Here is an 18,574-nt window from a genome sequence, read left to right as displayed (position 1 = left end):
ACCAACATGCCTGGACCTAGACCCTCAAGAGGCGGGTTCGCACAATGGCTGCGTTGCTTCGAAGCTTACCTGGAAGCCTCAGCCGTGACACTAGATGGAAACAAACTAAAAATCCTGGCCTCCAAGGTGGGCCACCAAGTCTACACGCTCATCCAGGACGCGACTACCTACGCGGCGGCTATCGATCTGCTAAAAGGACAATACACACACCCGGTAAATATGGTTTATGCCAGACACCTTCTGAGATCCCGCAAACAGCAGTCCGGGGAATCGGTGGAGGCATTCCTACGGGCACTACAGATACTCGGCCGAGCCTGCGATTGTGAAGAGGTATCGGCCGCGACACACACGGAGGGACTTATCCGAGATGCTTTCGTTGCGGGCCTCAAGCCCGACTACTCCCGGCAGAGACTGCTGGAGAAGGGCAAAATCGACCTGAAGGCAGTGTCCCTCGCGCTCTCGCTAGACGCGGCCCACCGGAATATGGACGCATTCTCCCCTAACCGCTCCGCACCGTGGACGCCGCAACCTTGGGTCATGGGACCGCCACCCCCGGCACCAACTGCTGCAGCGATGTCCAAGGGCCCGAAATGTTACTTTTGTGGCCAGGCAAAACACCCCAGAACACGCTGCCCGGCGAAAAACGCTACCTGCTCTGGCTGCGGGAAGAAAGGACACTACATCAGCGCCTGCAAAGGTAAAACCGCTAACGCCAGCAGCGCCGCGTGTGAACCGTGGGGGCAGCCATCTTGTCCGCCATCTTGGACACCTCCAGCCGCGTGGGGATCGGGATCATGGGCGCAGCCATTTTGTCCGCCATCTTGGACGCCTCCAACTCCAATCGCGGGTGACCCGGACTCAACCACCGCCTCGTCTGACGACCACAGCGACTCGCTCGACCATACGCTGGCCTCCGTGACGCTGGACCAATCTCTCCCTCACCAACTGTCCAGGTCCATGATGGACATTACGGTAAAAGGCTGCGCCACTACCTGCCTTTTCGACAGCGGGAGCACAGAGAGCTTTATCCACCCCGACACGGTGCGCAGTTACTCTCTCCCGGTCCGGCCAACGCGCCATCGGATCTCTATGGCTTCCAAATCCCATTCAGCAGACGTCGGTGGCTACTGTGTAGTGACCCTTTCAGTAAGGGGCACAGAATACAAAAATTTTAAACTTCTTGTCCTGCCCCATCTCTGCGCTGCCGTCCTACTGGGGTTGGATTTTCAGTGCCACCTTAAAAGTGTCACATTAGCGTACGGCGGAGCCCTCCCCCCACTCACAGTCTGCAGCCAGCAGCTTTTAAATCGCCCGCCGCACACCATTTGCAGCCTCTCCACGCTTAGTCTCCCCACCCCCCCCCCCCCCCTTGTTCGCTAACCTCACCCGCGACTGTAAGCCCATCGCTACCAAAAGCAGGCGGTACAGTGCCGGGGATAGGAGCTTCATTAAATCCGAAGTAGCAAGACTCCTGAAGGAAGGGATTATTGAGGGTAGCACTAGCCCATGGCGAGCACAAGTGGTGGTAGTGAAGACTGGTGCAAAACAGCGCCTAGTTATTGACTACAGCCAGACGATCAATCGCTACACCCAGTTAGATGCATACCCACTCACCCGCATATCTGACATGGTCAATCAGATAGCACAATACCGGGTGTTCTCGATGATTGATCTGAAGTCGGCATACCACCAGCTCCCCATCAGGGCTGAGGACCGCCAGTACACAGCTTTTGAAGCTGACGGTCGTCTCTACCACTTCCTCCGAGTCCCCTTCGGCGTCACCAACGGGGTTTCGGTCTTCCAAAGGGAGATGGACCGAATGGTTGACCAGAACGCGCTGCAGGCCACCTTCCCCTATCTAGACAATGTCACCATCTGCGGCCACGACCAGCAGGACCATGACGTTAACCTAGAGAAATTCCTCCGTACGGCCCAGCGGCTGAATCTAACATACAACAAGGACAAATGTATGTTTCGCACCACGCACCTCGCCATTCTTGGCTGCGTAGTGGAGAACGGGGTCATCGGCCCCGACCCCGACAGAATGCGCCCCCTTATGGAGCTCCCCCTCCCCCACTGCCAAAAAGCACTGAAGAGATGCCTAGGGTTTTTCTCTTACTATGCTCAGTGGGTGCCCAACTATGCGGACAAAGCCAGACCCCTCATCAAGTCCACCTCCTTCCCACTGACAGCAGAGGCATGTGCAGCCTTCACTCTCATAAAAAGAGATATTGCGAAGGCCACAATGCACGCAGTGGATGAGTCCATCCCTTTCCAAGTGGAGAGCGACGCATCCGACTTCGCCCTAGCTGCAACCCTTAACCAGGCGGGGAGACCCGTGGCCTTTTTCTCAAGGACCCTTCAGGGCCCCGAGATTCGACACTCCTCTGTCGAAAAGGAGGCCCAGGCCATTGTGGAAGCGGTGCGACATTGGAGGCATTACCTGGCCGGAAAACGATTTACCCTGCTCACTGACCAGCGTTCAGTAGCTTTTATGTTTAACAATAAGCAGAGGGGCAAAATCAAGAACGACAAGATCTTGATGTGGCGAATTGAACTCTCCACCTACAATTGCGATATCTTGTACCGGCCCGGGAAACTCAATGAGCCCCCAGATGCCCTATCACGTGGTACATGCGCCAACGCGCAGGTTGATAGACTGCAGACCCTCCACAATGACCTCTGCCACCCGGGGGTCACCAGGTTCTTCCATTTCATCAAATACCGTAACCTGCCCTACTCCATCGAGGAGGTCAGGACCATGACCAGGAACTGCCAAATCTGTGCCGAGTGCAAACCGCATTTTTATAGGCCAGACAGAGCAAGCCTGATCAAGGCCACTCGCCCCTTCGAGCGCCTGAGCGTCGATTTTAAAGGGCCCCTCCCCTCCTCTGACCGCAACGTGTACTTCCTCAACATAATTGATGAGTACTCCCGTTTCCCGTTTGCCATCCCTTGCCCAGACATGACCAGTACCACGGTCATTAAATGTCTGAATGACCTTTTCGCCTTGTTCGGCTTCCCTAGCTATATCCGTAGCGACCGGGGCTCATCCTTTATGAGCGACGAACTCCGTCAGTACCTGCTCACGAGAGGTATTGCTACAAGCAGAACCACCAGTTACAACCCCCGGTATGCTTACGTGGCGTACCCAGACGGGCGGGAGGACACAGTCTCCATACGAGACCTCGCACCTTCGGGTGCCCCTGAAACACTACCATTGCCATCCACCACTAACCACAACCCAACCCCTGTAGACGGCATGCCGCAGCCCCAGGACCCGTCATTGACCACCCAACCACTCAATGAGACGCCAGATTCAACGTTGGATGCTGCACCATCACCGCCGCCACCACGACGATCAGGACGGCATACAAGGCCACCTGATAGACTTACTTACACGAACCTTTAGTACACTTCACCCCGCCGGACTCAATTTTAAACAAGGGGTGAATGTGGTAAACCACTGTTACTGTTGTTCACCGTTGTTGTTGTTGCGCACTGTTATATCTATGCATGCCTCAGCTGGCTCCGCCCCTGGCTCCACCCACATGCCCAGGTATAAAGGTGACTGCTCTGCAGCCCCCTGCCTTCTTGGAAACCTGTCAACCACGAGAGGCATGCTCTGTTCTTTGTTAATAAAAGCCTTTTAGTTACTCTCCTAACTCTCCGTCTTTTATGAGTAATTAATAGCGCATCAGTAGGGAAATCCAGGATATTGACCCAGTGATGCTGAAAGAAAGATGATATATAGCCAAGTCAGGATGATGTGTAACTTGGAGGGAAACTTGAATGTGTTCCTACAACATTGCTGATCTTGTCCTTCTTAGTGGAAGAGGTCACAGGGGATGGACGGGCTGTCAAAGTAACTTTGGTGAGTTGCTGTAGTTAATCCTGTAGATAGTACATACTTTAGCCGTCGTCCGCTGATGGTGGAGGGGATGGTTAGAGTCCAGTGGCAGGGGCACTAATAAAGTGAACTGCTCTGTCCCGGATTGAATTGAGCCTCTTGAGTGTTGTTGTGTCTAAACCCATCCAAGCGAGTGGTGAGTGCTCCCATCACATCCCTGACTTGAACCTTGTAGATGAGGGAGACAAAGTCGTTTTGACCTTTACTACGAGTTCCCCGCATGATATCTCTGCAGCAATTATTCAGAGACTAATTGTTAGACATTAACTCAAAAATATAATTTGTTTTGCTCCAAACTAATATCAAAAGACCTTTTTAATAAATAAATGAATGTTTTGTTCCTGCAGAAAAGCAGTGATTTGATATTTGCAGTTTTAATATTTGTTTATTTTAATAGAAGTAAAGAATGATGCAGAGCAGAAATTTAATTACCAGCAACTTCCTGTTACATTGAAGCTAATACATACAATATTGCAGGTAATCATTATTTGACCTGTTCAGTTATTCTAAGTTTATGTTTCAGTTCTTGTGTCTTTTGATTTCCTGACCCTGCTTCATTTGTTTGTATTAACAGGAAATGCTAAAATGTGAGGAGCCAGACATTCTTTTCAACATGCTCAACTGTTTGAAGATACTGTGTCTTCACGGGTCGTGTTTGTATCTTGCAAGAAAAGATTATCCAAACTTTCTTGCTTATATTCAAGACACAATGTTGATTGCAAGGTAAAGTTCACAAAGTATGAAACACCGATAAATTATCCTTAATTGTTAGACTGTATGGTTTGTAAATGTGTTTTTCCCATTTATGGTTACATATCGTTTCTGATATAAGTTCATAGTTTTTGAGGTATTTATCACTTTTTTACAGTTTTTCTGACTGCTTTCATTTTGATTCATGTAAACCTTTAGAGAGATGTCAAAGCAAAGTTCACCTTTTGTAGGAATTATTAATTTGGTCTTTCAGTTTAAGTACTTAATATTATTGTAATATTCTCTGGTGATTTTATTTCCTGGTCATCAACTATTGATTATCGCTAAATTAACTAGCAGGGATTATGTCACAATCAGTCCTTCAGTATGGACGTTGTGATGCATCAATAACACAGAGTGAACTGGTCATTAACATCTAGTATGTTATCTATGATTGGCAAAACGGGCACAATACAGAATAAAACAACTTCAACAGCATGAATTGCATACTATACCGTACATTTAAACCCAGTAGTTGGTGTTGCAAATGAAGAAAATGAAACTTGGAGTGGGAGGGGGAGGATCCAGTTGTCGTGGTCCATGTTGGTATAAATGACGTAGATAGGACAAGGAAGAAGGTTCTGTTAAAGGAGTATGAGCAGCTAGGGGTCAAATTAAAAAACAGAACCTCAAGGGTAATAATCTCTGGATTATTACCTGAGCCACGAGCGAATTTGGCTAGGATAAATAAAATTAAAGAGTTAAATGCGTGGCTCAAAGACTGGTGTGGGAGAAATGGGTTTTGCTTCTTGGGACACTGGCACCAGTACTGGGACAGGAGGGAGCTGTTCCGTTGGGACGGACTCCACTTGGCCAGTGCTGGGACTAGAGTCCTGGCAAATCATATAACTAGGGCTGTAGAGAGGGCTTTAAACTAATTAGTGGGGGGGAGGTTTCTAGAGAGCAAATAACAGAAATGACAACGGAGAAGGTCGTAGACTTAGGTAGCAGTGGGGAAATTAAAAAACAGAACGTGTCAGGAAGGGACAGAAGGTATGGAGTAAAAGGTAAAGTGGGAAAAAACAGGAATTAAATGTCACAAAACATATTTGAAAGTTCTTTATCTGAATGCACGTAGCATTCGTAACAAAATGAATGAGTTAACGGCACAAATAACTACATATGGGTATGATCTTGTGGCCATTACAGAAACATGGCTGCAGGGTGACCATGACTGGGAATTAAACATACCAGGTTATTTAACAATCAGGAAGGACAGGCAGGAAGGGAGGGGAGGTGGGGTGGCTATGTTAATAAAGGAAGGAACCACTATAATACAGAGAAATGATATTGGGTCAAAGGAGCAGGATAGTGAAACAGTTTGGGTAGAGATAAGGAATAATAAGGGGAAAAAAACACTAGTGGGCGTAGTCTATAGGCCTCCGAACAGTTGCAACTCTGTTGGGCGGAGTATTAATCAGGAAATAGTTGAGGCTTGTAATAAGGGAACAGCTATAATTATGGGGGATTTTAACTATCATATTAATTGGACAAATCAAATTGGGCAGAGCAGCCTTGAGGATGAGTTCATTGAGTGTATTAGGGATGGGTTTCTTGAGCAGTATGTAACTGAACCGACCAGGGGGCAAGCAACCTTAGATTTGGTCCTGTGTAATGAGACAGGATTAATTAAAAATGTCCTAGTAAAGGATCCCCTTGGAATGAGTGACCATAACATGGTTGAATTCCATATTCAAGTAGAGGGTGAGAAGGTTGGATCTCAAACAAGCGTGCTGAGCTTGGAATAAAGGAGACTATGAAGGTATGAGAGCGGAATTGATTAGAGTGGACTGGGAAAATAGATTAAAGGGTAAGACGGTACATGATCAGTGGTGTACATTTAAGGAGTTATTTTACAACTTCCAAAAAAAAAATATTCCACTGAGGAAAAAAGGGTGTAAAAGAAAAGATAGCCATCTGTGGCTCAGTAAAGTAATTAAGGATAGTATCCGACTAAAAACAAGGGCATATAAGGTAGCCAAATCTAATGGGAGGATAGAAGATTGGGAAGTCTTTAAAAGACAGCAAAAAATAACAAAAAGATTGATTAAGAAAGGGAAGATAGATTATGAAAGTAAATTAGCAAAAAATATAAAAACGGATAGCAAAAGTTTCTATAGTTATATAAAAAGAAAAAGGGTGGCTAAACTAAATGTTGGTCCCTTAGAGGATGAGACTGGGAAATTAATGGTGGGAAACATGGAGATGGCAAAAACGCTGAACAAATATTTTGTATCAGTCTTTACGGTAGAGGACACTAAGAATATCCCAATACTGGACAAACAGGGGGCTCTAGGGGGAGAGGAGCTAAATACGATTATAAATCAGTAAGGAAGTGGTACTTGGTAAAATAATGGGACTTAAGCCGGATAAATCCCCTGGACCTGATGGCTTACATCCTAGGGTCTTGAGGGAAGTGGCAGTAGGGATTGTGGATGCATTGGTAATAATTTTCCAAAACTCCCTGGACTCAGCAAAGGTCCCGGCAGATTGGAAAACTGCTAATGTTTAAAAAGGGTAGTAGGCAGAAGGCTGGAAACTATAGACCTGTTAGCCTAACATCTGTGGTTGGTAAAATGTTAGAGTCCATTATTAAGGAGACAGTAACGGGACATTTGGATAAACATAATTTAATAGGACAAACTCAGCATGGTTTCATGAAGGGGAAGTCATGTTTGACAAATTTGCTTGAGTTCTTTGAGGAAGCAACATACAGGGTGGATAAAGGAGAACCAATGGACGTAGTGTATTTAGACTTCCAAAAGGTATTTGACAAGGTGCCACACAAAAGATTATTGCTCAAGATAAAAAAAATCACAGGATTGGGGGTAATATTCTGGCGTGGGTGGAGAATTGGCTCTCTAACAGAAAGCAGAGAGTTGGGATAAATGGTTCATTCTCAGAATGGCAATCGGTAACTAGTGGTGTTCCGTAGGGGTCAGTGCTGGCACCCCAACTCTTTACAATCTATATTAACGATTTGGAGGAGGGGACCGAGTGTAACATATCAAAGTTTGCAGATGATACAAAGATGGGAGGGAAAGTAGTGAGTGAGGAGGACATAAAAAAACCTGCAAAGTGACATAGACAGGCTAAGTAAGTGGGCAGAGATTTGGCAGATGGAATACAATAGTGGAAAGTGTGAGGTTATGCACTTTGGCAGGAAAAATCATAGAGCAAGTTATTATCTTAATGGCAAGAAACTGGAAAGTACTGTAGTACAAAGGGATCTGGGGGTCCTGGTGCACGAAACTCAAAAAGTTAGTATGCAGGTGCAGCAAGTGATCAAGAAAGCCAATGGAATGTTGGCTTTTATTGCTAGGGGGATAGAATATAAAAACAGGGAGGTATTGCTGCAGTTATACAAGGTATTGGTGAGACCGCACCTGGAATACTGCATACAGTTTTGGTGTCCATACTTAAGAAAAGACATACTTGCTCTCGAGTCAGTACAAAGAAGGTTCACTCGGTTAATCCCGGGAATGAGGGGGTGGTCATATGAGGAGAGGTTGAGTAGATTGTGACTCTACTCATTGGAGTTCAGAAGAATGAGAGGCGATCTTATTAAAACATATAAGATTGTGAAGGGGCTTGATCGGGTGGATGCGGTGAGGATGTTCCCAATGATGGGTGAAACTAGAACTAGGAGGCATAATCTTAAAATAAGGGGCTGCTCTTTCAAAACTGAGATGAGGAGAAACTTCTTCACTCAGAGGGTGGTAGGTTTGTGGAATTTGCTGCCCCAGAAAGCTGTGGAAGCTACATCATTAAATAAATTTAAAACAGAAATAGATAGTTTCCTTGAAGTAAAGGGAATTAAGGGTTACGGGGAGCGGGCAGGAAATTGGACATGAGTCTAGGTTCGGAATGGTCATGGCCCTGTGGGTAGTGGAGTGGGCCCAGGGGCTGTGTAGCCTGGTTCTGCTCCTATTTCTTGTGTTCTAATTCTGTGTTAGATTTCAGGAGATGGTTTTATTCCTGTTCCTGGCTGGGGTGGAGATCGCCTTTACAGAAGGTAAGTACTGCAGGAAATATAGGGACAGAGTGATCTCCTGGAAGAGTTTCGTTCGCCTAGATGGGTCGGAGAGGAATTTCCCAGATTTTTTCTCCCAAATTGGCCATTGGGTTTTTTTATCTGGTTTTTCGCCTCTCCCGGGAGATCACAAGGGTTCGGGTGGGATGTAGAGTGATAGTAGATTTGAGGTTAGGATCAGATCGGCCATGATCTTACTGAATGGTGGAGCAGGCTCGAGGGGCCGATTGGCCTGCTCCTGCTCCTATTTCTTATGTTCTTATGTTAAGAGTCAAGACCCAGTGTAATCTTCATGTGAAGTGGGGTTAGATGGTGGGAGGGTAATTGGATCAAGGTGTACAGAAATAATTCAGACTCCATTTTCAAGTCATACATTAAGTCCTTACTTTTGTGTAATACTTTGATTTGATGCTATTTATAGTTAAGTAGCAAACTTTAAGCAATTTCGGAAGTAGAGAGTTAGAGTTGTTTGGGGCATAGGAGACTCTCTGAAGTGTAGGTTGCAGAGCTGGAAGGTGTAAAACGTGATAGAGCGCCACCATTGGCAGCGGGTGTAATTACAGCATGACCAGTTTATCTGGGCAGTTTCCATCATAATGTCGACATAGGAATTTATAATGGCAAAAGTTGACAGGGTCTAACTTAAGATTTTTAATAACTCACTAGTTGATCACCTGTGGAATTGCATATTAGGAGGCAAGACCAAGTGTAAGTGGAGTTAGAAGCTGGGTTAATTGGACCAGGGCGTGCCGATATAATTCAGTCCACATTTTAAAGTCATACACTCTCTTATCTATCATAAATCTCTATGTTCCTATTTGTAATGGAAACTGCCTATGTAAACTTGTCATGCTGTAATTACACTCTCCCACCAGTTGTGGCAGTGGCTCCTCTTGGGAAGGTGTAATTACAGTGTGACAAACTTATACAGGCAGTTTGCCATTATAAATATGGACATAGAGATTTATAAGTAAAAAAAAAAAAAAAATTGTCAGGAAGTACATGAAAATTTGAGATCTTTAATATATTATAGATAGAAAACATGATCTTCTTTTGATTTAGAATACAGGTGTAAAGTGCCTGGCTATCACTGGCAGCTCTTGGTGTCATCTGAACTTCTCGATGAGACTGCTGACTTGTGATCCAACCCAGAAATCCACTATTATTTTTATAACTAACTGGATATACAAATTCAAGGCAGACATTAGAGACTAAAGATACTGAATTCCAAAGTAACCAAATGACTAAATTATCTGTGACACGGAGAGAAAAAATGTACATGAATGTATTACCTTGCATGGAAAGCTTATAAAAATCGAACATTGCCTCCAAAGTTCATTTCTGCTTTTGATTGTTGCAGCCTATGGAAAGTACTTAAGTCTGAATTCTCACAACTTGCCTTTGTGGCAGTACCTATGTTCCTCCACGCTCTTTCTCTTTCTCATGGCGCTGATATATTCTGGGGCATCATTGACAGCAATTTTAACAGTAAAGACTGGAAGATGCGGTTTGAATCTGGTAAGATGAAAAAATTAAATGTACATTGGAGAGAATGTAAACTTTTCAAAATTCACGGAGTAAATGTAAACTTTTCAAACTTAAAATGGCATGGGATAATAAAGAACAATACTGCAAAAAAAAAAAAAAAAAACATTTTTATTTTAATATCATGTTATGGAAATAGGGTGCTGCAATTTAAATTAATGCCATCATGGGAGTTGCAAATCTCATGATTTTAGTTTGTTTTAAGCTAAAAGCTGTGGTGGGTTGAGGGCAATTGCAACAGGAAGATTTATTTCAATTTCCTGTACACTATCTTGAAATCAATCAGAGGGCTGTCAGGAAAGACACATTAACTATGCGATGAATTGACTGATTAAAAAGGCTCCTGGCGCCAATGTAAGTCATTGTGCAATTTACAAATACCATCACTCCAACATGACTTGGTGCAACTGCTGCTCATCGGAAGAACCCAGACTTACTTTTTGGGCAATTTAGGGTTGATGCCACTGAGATTTTTATTTATCAGTACAGCCCATGTGTACTGCATATCTCCTGTTTAACATTACACACATGTCTACATTGCTAGAATGCCATTTTTAGACACTTTCTAAATCACAAAATGCTGAGCGGAGTATTCTATTCCCATAAGGGCCCACTTTGTTTACAAATTTAAAAAAAAAATTGTGAAATGCAACGCAAGTGTGTCTAGCCTGAAGCTAGATACCAGATTGCATGCATTATATATAAGACTGCAATTTTGTCATGGTACATTTTTACAATAATTTTAATGATGTTTGACAACTTACTAAAAAATTTACTGTGACAAAATTATAGCCATAAATTACAATTCTATCTTTTAATTGAATAACCAGAAATTAAAATCATCAGATTGATAGCCTCTTCCTGACTCTAGTCAGTAATAATCTACAAGCTAGTTTTTCCGTAAATATTATTGTTGAATTCAGAAGCACTTGCCTGCCTTTTCAGTAATGGCATATTGCAGGTTACATTCCCACTGCACGTATTTGCAATTATTACAGTACTTTATCACTAGGTATTGAGGGCTGATGGAGTTGGGGTCATTTCCCTGAGACTTGGGACAGGATTGGAAGGTGGGTTGAGGGCTGACTGAGCACTGTGTAAGCGCAGACTTTTGTCAATGTGCAGCCTCACAGGGTGCAAGTATGGCCAACGGGAAGCTGGGGTTTCCATGGACCACAGATGGTCCCTTCAGATGGGGGCGTTTATATCTCATGGTGTTTCCCAGTTCCATGCACAGCTTCTGCATCACTCATTTGGACTTTCAAATATCCTACTATTGATTTGATCACATAGGAAAATATGAAAAGAAGGATGAGGAAAGATAATCAGCCCCATCAGTTCTCATCCTATTTGTTAGACACTCATGCACCACCCTCCCCAGTTGATAGAAATGATAAATCCTTGGGCAGGCAAAATGCCCTGTATGGTAAAAATGAATCAATCACCCTGTGATGTTTAATATCTTCTGATTTCACTGGCTTCCTTGGTGAGATTTTCCATATATCCACCATTCTCTGTGTAAAGAAGCCATGATGTGGAGATGCCGGTGTTGGACTGGGGTGGACAAATGTAAGAAGTCACACAACACTAGGTTATAGTCCAACAGCTTTATTTGAACTCACAAGCTTTCGGAGCGCTGCTCCTTCGTCAGGTGAAGTGAACAGTTGCATATAAGTACAGCATATATAGTCAGAGAGTACTGCCAGATGATTACAGGTAATCTTTCTAACTGCCGTTTATCACACCTCGGCAGAGAGATAATCACAGCAATCACAGGTGTGAATGGTGTCCAAACAGGTCAGTCAGAAAAACATTACATCAAAGAACAATGAGGTGGGGCCACAAGGGGTCAAATGTTGCAGATGCTGGGGTCTGTATGGAAAAACAAAAAACTATTTTTTTGCTGGAAATCACAGCAGGTCCGGCCGCATCTGTGTAGAGAGAACAAGCCAACGACGACTCGAGTCTGGATGACTCTACGTCAGGTGGGGTTACATGTAGCGTGACATGAACCCAAGATCCCGGTTGAGGCCTTCCTCATGAGTGCGGAACTTGGCTATCAGTTTCTGCTCGACGATTTTGCGTTGTCGTGTGTCTCGAAGGCCGCCTTGGAGAATGCTTACCCGAAGATCGGAGGCTGAATGTCCTTGACTGCTGAAGTGTTCCCCGACTGGGAGGGAACACTCCTGCCTGGTGATTGTTGTGCGGTGTCCGTTCATCCGTTGTCGCAGTGTCTGCATGGTTTCGCCGATGTACCATGCTCCGGGGCATCCTTTCCTGCAACGTATGAGGTAGACAACGTTGGCCGAGTTACACGAGTATGTACCATGTACCTGGTGGGTGGTGTCCTCGCGTGTGATGATGGTATCTGTGTTGATGATCTGGCATGTCTTGCAGAGGTTGCCGTGGCAGGGTTGTGTGGTGTCGTGGTCGCGGTTCTCCTGAAAGCTGGGTAATTTGCTGCGAACGATGGTCTGTTTGAGGTTAGGCGGCTGTTTGAAGGCGAGTAGTGGAGGCGTGGCCTTAGCGAGGTGTTCGTCGTCATCGATGACATGTTGAAGGCTGCGAAGAACATGGCGTAGTTTCTCCACTCCGGGGAAGTACTGGACGACGGAGAGTACTCTGTTGGTTGTGTCCCGTGTTTGTCTTCTGAGGAGGTCTATGCGATTTTTCACTGTGGCCCGTCGGAACTGTCAATCGACGAGTCAAGCGTCATATCCCGTTCTTAAGAGGGCGTCTTTCAGCGTCTGTAGGTGTCCATCGCGTTCCTCCTCGTCTGAACAGATCCTGTGTATTCGCAGGGCTTGTCCATAGGGGATGGCTTCTTTAACGTGGTTAGGGTGGAAGCTGGAGAAGTGGAGCATCGTGAGGTTGTCCGTGGGCTTGTGGTAGAGTGAAGCGCTGAGATGTCCGTCTTTGATGGAGATTCGTGTGTCCAAGAATGAAACCGATTCTGAGGAGTAGTCCATGGTGAGTTTGATGGTGGGATGGAACTTGTTGATGTTATCGTGTAGTCTTTTCAGTGATTCTTCGCCGTGGGTCCATAGGAAGAAAATGTCGTCGATGTATCTGGTGTATAGCGTTGGTTGGAGGTTCTGTGCAGCGAAGAAGTCTTGCTCGAACTTGTGCATGAAGATGTTGGCGTATTGGGGTGCGAATTTGGTCCCCATGGCACATCTTCATGCACAAGCTCGAGCAAGACGTCTTCGCTGCACAGGACCTCCAACCAACGCTATACACCAGATACATCGATGACATTTTCTTCCGATGGACCCACGGCGAAGAATCACTGAAAAGACTACACGATAACATCAACAAGTTCCATCCCACCATCAAACTCACCATGGACTACTCCTCAGAATCGGTTTCATTCTTGGACACACGAATTTCCATCAAAGACGGACACCTCAGCGCTTCACTCTACCGCAAGCCCACGGACAACCTCACGATGCTCCACTTCTACAGCCTCCACCCTAACCACGTTAAAGAAGCCATCCCCTATGGACAAGCCCTGCGAATACACAGGATCTGCTCAGACGAGGAGGAACGCGATGGACACCTACAGACGCTGAAAGACGCCCTCGTAAGAACGGGATATGACGCTCGACTCGTCGATCGACAGTTCCGATGGGCCACAGCGAAAAATCGCATAGACCTCCTCAGAAGACAAACACGGGACACAACCAACAGAGTACCCTTCGTCGTCCAGTACTTCCCCGGAGCGGAGAAGCTACGCCATGTTCTTCGCAGCCTTCAACATGTCATCGATGACGACGAACACCTCGCTAAGGCCATCCCCACGCCTCCACTACTCGCCTTCAAACAGCCGCCTAACCTCAAACAGACCATCGTTCGCAGCAAATTACCCAGCTTTCAGGAGAACCGCGACCACGACACCACACAACCCTGCCACGGCAACCTCTGCAAGACATGCCAGATCATCAACACAGATACCATCATCACACATGAGGACACCACCCACCAGGTACATGGTACATACTCGTGTAACTCGGCCAATGTTGTCTACCTCATACGTTGCAGGAAAGGATGCCCCGGAGCATGGTACATCGGTGAAACCATGCAGACACTGCGACAACGGATGAACGGACACCGCACAACAATCACCAGGCAGGAGTGTTCCCTCCCAGTCGGGGAACACTTCAGCAGTCAAGGACATTCAGCCTTCGATCTTCGGGTAAGCATTCTCCAAGGCGGCCTTCGAGACACACGACAACGCAAAATCGTCGAGCAGAAACTGATAGCCAAGTTCCGCACTCATGAGGACGGCCTCAACCGGGATCTTGGGTTCATGTCACGCTACATGTAACCCCACCTGACGTAGAGTCATCCAGACTCGAGTCGTCGTTGGCTTGTTCTCTCTACACAGATGCGGCCGGACCTGCTGTGATTTCCAGCAAAAAAATAGTTTTTTGTTTGTTTTTCATACAGACCCCAGCATCTGCAACATTTGACCCCTTGTGACCCCACCTCATTGTTCTTTGATGTAATGTTTTCCTGACTGACCTGTTTGGACACTATTCACACCTTTGATTGCTGTGATTATCTCTCTGCCGAGGTGTGATAAACGGCAGTTAGAAAGATTACCTGTAATCATCTGGCAGTACTCTCTGACTATATATGCTGTGCTTATATGCAACTGTTCACTTCACCTGACGAAGGAGCAGCGCTCCGAAAGCTTGTGATTTCAAATAAAGCTGTTGGACTATAACCTGGTGTTGTGTGACTTCTTACATCTGTGTAAAGAAGTTATACCTAAACTCTGTGTTTTATCTTTTCTCATCTAAGCGTGAATCCATACTGCCTTTCATTAATATTGAATATCTCTCTTGGATCCAGTTAATCTATTCACCTTTAAGATCTTAAATAACTCATAAAGCACACCTCTACGCTGCCTTTTTCCCAGTGTACATCATGTAAACATCATCCCTATACTCACAATCTTTCCTCACAGCACAGGTGCAAACCCCATTCATCAACTTGGTTTTCTTTTTTTGTGCACCCTCTTTTCTCCGTGGATAGCCATTTGTTTCCAAGGTGCCATGATGCTCATGTAATCTTTGTGCATTTATTTAGGGTTCTCTTGACAAGGGCTCTGTTTCCATTTTGATGAATTTGAGTTTGTAGCTAGAGATCAAGCCAAATTCATTGACTGTTTGGAAAATGCAACAGAGGGAGATGGTGGGATTTTCTGCTCTAATCTAAATGTGTTCCAATAGCTGTTGCTGGGTATCCAGTAGTCAGGGTGAACAGAAGGGTGCATAACCACCTGATGCTTTTGAAGGATTATTATTAATAGTATTAGTCTATATAACATTCAGACTGGGAAAGTAACGGACTCAATCCCCCAAACTATTCCCTATCTGACAACAAGGCACCTGCTGGAGGCCATGGTGCTTCCCTTTGTGGCAGGGAAAATCAGACCGGGAAATAAAGCCTGGCTAGTAATTTATGCTACAGAACAGTTCTCCAAAGGGGCATGATGGTGGCATGGGAGCAAGTTGCCCATCAGAAATATTTGTTCACATGGACCTTAAGTCAGAAGGTGTTAAGCTAAATGATGTTGTCATCTGACCGTTACGTGGTTTATTCACCTCATCTGACTCTGAGATTAATTAATGTTCTTAATTGTAATGTTCTTCATAGAATTTCTAAACATTTTTAAATACCTTACCCATTGGTAAATAAAACAGAAGAGAATTTATCATTCAGGACACTAAAACTGGTTTTGTTTCAAATAGACAGAAATCGCCCCTGATTCTACTATCTGATTCATATATACACTGTTGAGTATTACATCAAGAATGTTAGAGGGTTAATGTATATTATTATAAGCTTTTATTGCACGAAATAACCTAAGTCATGATATTCAGCCCTTTTCTACTGCTCTTGGTACCAATTCAATGTTGTATTTTTTGATATGTAGTAGAGAAAGTGGTGGTTCTGTGCAGATTTCTGGATATCCAATCGGTGACAAAGAATCATGTGCTGAAGTACTCTCTAGCTCATGCCTTCTGCTGTTTCCTGGCTGCAGTCGAAGATGTTATTCCAGCAGTGGCAACAAGAGCCAGACTTCTGCTTGATTCCATTAAAAGACCAGCTTTACAAGTAAGTTATGAGCACAGATGCTTGATATATTATCTTATTAAAAGCCAAATGACATTTGTATTCTTCCATTTCTATTTATTACATTGGCCAAGAGGAATAATGCTTATACTAATGGAAACCATTAAGATATTGCATTCTGGTTCAATTAGGATAGGCTTTTTTAAAGCAACCAACAGTCCAATCAAACTTAATTTTAAAGGCAATGTTCAGCAATAAATAAAGAAGGATAGAACTCCTGTGCATCTCCCCTGCCAACCCCCCCCCCCCCCCCCCCCCAAAAAAACCCCTCTATTAGACAATGTAGGTTAGGGTAGCCTAGTGGTTATGATACTGGACTAGTAATCCAGAGGGGTGACTTAAAGTTCAACCATGGCAAGTTGTGGGAAAAAAAATAGTGAATCTGGTAATTTGTGGGCGAGCACCAGTGGAAAAATAACCATGAAAGCTTTTAGCTTGTCATAAAACCCAACTGGTTCACTAATATCCTTCAGAGAAGAAAGCTTCCCACTTCTACTTGGCTTGGCCTACATGTGACTGTTTATTATCTCTGAAGTAGCCTAGTAAGCTACCCAGATTTAAAACAATTGCTACAAAGTTTAATAATAATAAAATCAGACATACCTTTTGGCAAGGATAAGACTAAGTTTCCTCACCGACATCTTGGAGCTTGGGAGAGCTCACCTACAGAGGAGTCAGGCGACAGCCTGACCTAGTTGTACTCACAAAATCAGATCTATCAGTGATGTCTACATCACTGTGCCTCCAGCGTTGGTGGGTTACGTCCCAGACTCCTTCATCAGCATCCCTGGCTATGTCCCCAACTCACCAAAGCTTGTACAGACATACCTTGTACTGTGATTTACAGTCTTGGTGGGAGTAGCCCTGGCAGTCTTCAACTTTGACTCCAGACCCCATGAAGTCTTATGGCTTCAAATAAAACAAAAGTCAAGGAACCCACCTGCTGTTCTCCCCTCAACTGATGAATTAGCACATATTCATGTTAAACATCACTTGGAAGAAGATCTGAGCAAAACAAGAGCACAGAGTGTACTCAGTTAAGGGGACTTCAGTGTCCACCACCAAGGGTGGCTTGGTAGTCCCACCACTGACTGAGCTGGCCGACTCTTAAATGTTATAGCCTTCAGACTGGGCTTGCATCGGGTGGTGAGGGAACCAACACAAGGAAGTAACCTACTACACCTCATCTTCACAACCCATCTGTTGCAAAACATCTGTCCACAATGATATTGGTAGAAGTGACCACTGCACAGTCCTTTTGAAGACCAAGACTCATCTCCACCACGAGGATATCTTCCATTGTGCAGTGTGACACTACTACCGTGTTATGTGGGACAGACTAAGGAGAGCTCTAGACACCCAAAATTGGGCATTCAGGAGGCACTGTATGACATCTTCAGGAGCAGAATTGCATACAACCACAAGCTGTAACATTATGGCTCAGTACGCTCCTCACCCCTTGAACAGCATCAGGCTAGGAAACCAACCCTTGCTCAAATATGGATTGTAAAAGGGCATGCCAGGAGCAGAATGAGGCATGAACCTAGTGAAGCTACTACACAGAATTACCTGGAGCTAAACACCAAGAGCAGCTAAGTTAAGTGGTCCCACAACCAGTGGATGATGGTAAAGCTCCGTAGCCAGTCAGTGGGGGTCAAAAGGAAAACCCTCCATTGGCTGGAGTCATACTTGGGAACGGTAGCATAGTGGTAAAGACGCTGGGCTAGTAATCCTAGTAATTAGGCCTAGACTAATGATCCAGAGACGTGAGTTCAAATCCCACCACGGCAGTTGGGGAATTTAAATTCAGTTAATTAAATAAATCTGGAATAAAAAGCTAGAGTCAGTAATGGTAACCATGAAACTATCGGATTGTCGTAAAAACCCATCTGGTTCACTAATGATCTTTAGGGAAGGAAATCTGCCGTCCTAACCTGGCCTGAACTATATGTGACTCCAGACCCACAGTCATGTGGTTGACTCTTAACTGCCCTTTGAAATGGCCTAGCAAGTCACTCAGTTGTAACTAGCCACTACGAAACATAAGAATCAACCGGACGGACCACCCGGCACCGACCTCGGCACCGGCTACGGACATGACAACGGCACACCCAGCCTCCTTACAAAGTCCTCCTTACCAACATCTGGGGACTTGCGCCAAAATTGGGAGAGCTGTCCCACAGACTGGTCAA

At 45.0% G+C, this 18,574-nt stretch overlaps 1 protein-coding gene across 3 annotated transcripts in view; it reads left to right on the top strand.

The window, feature by feature from the left end:
- The window catches only part of unc79 (unc-79 homolog, NALCN channel complex subunit), a 237,315-nt gene that overhangs the window by 94,304 nt on the left and 124,437 nt on the right, over positions 1 to 18,574 (top strand). For all 3 annotated transcript variants that reach the window (XM_086002784.1, XM_086002785.1, XM_086002783.1), the window contains exons 21-24: positions 4,308 to 4,387; positions 4,485 to 4,633; positions 10,054 to 10,211; positions 16,183 to 16,364. In XM_086002784.1, coding sequence (XP_085858910.1) covers positions 4,308 to 4,387; positions 4,485 to 4,633; positions 10,054 to 10,211; positions 16,183 to 16,364 — 569 coding nt within the window. The remainder of the gene's footprint in view (positions 1 to 4,307; positions 4,388 to 4,484; positions 4,634 to 10,053; positions 10,212 to 16,182; positions 16,365 to 18,574) is intronic.

Source organism: Somniosus microcephalus, chromosome 12 (assembly GCF_052327205.1).
Source record: "Somniosus microcephalus isolate GS21.2 chromosome 12, FLI_Smic_1.0, whole genome shotgun sequence".
Lineage (NCBI taxonomy): Eukaryota > Metazoa > Chordata > Chondrichthyes > Squaliformes > Somniosidae > Somniosus > Somniosus microcephalus.
The sequence above is the reverse complement of the archived record's forward strand: the minus strand, read 5'-3'. Positions and strand labels throughout refer to the sequence as shown.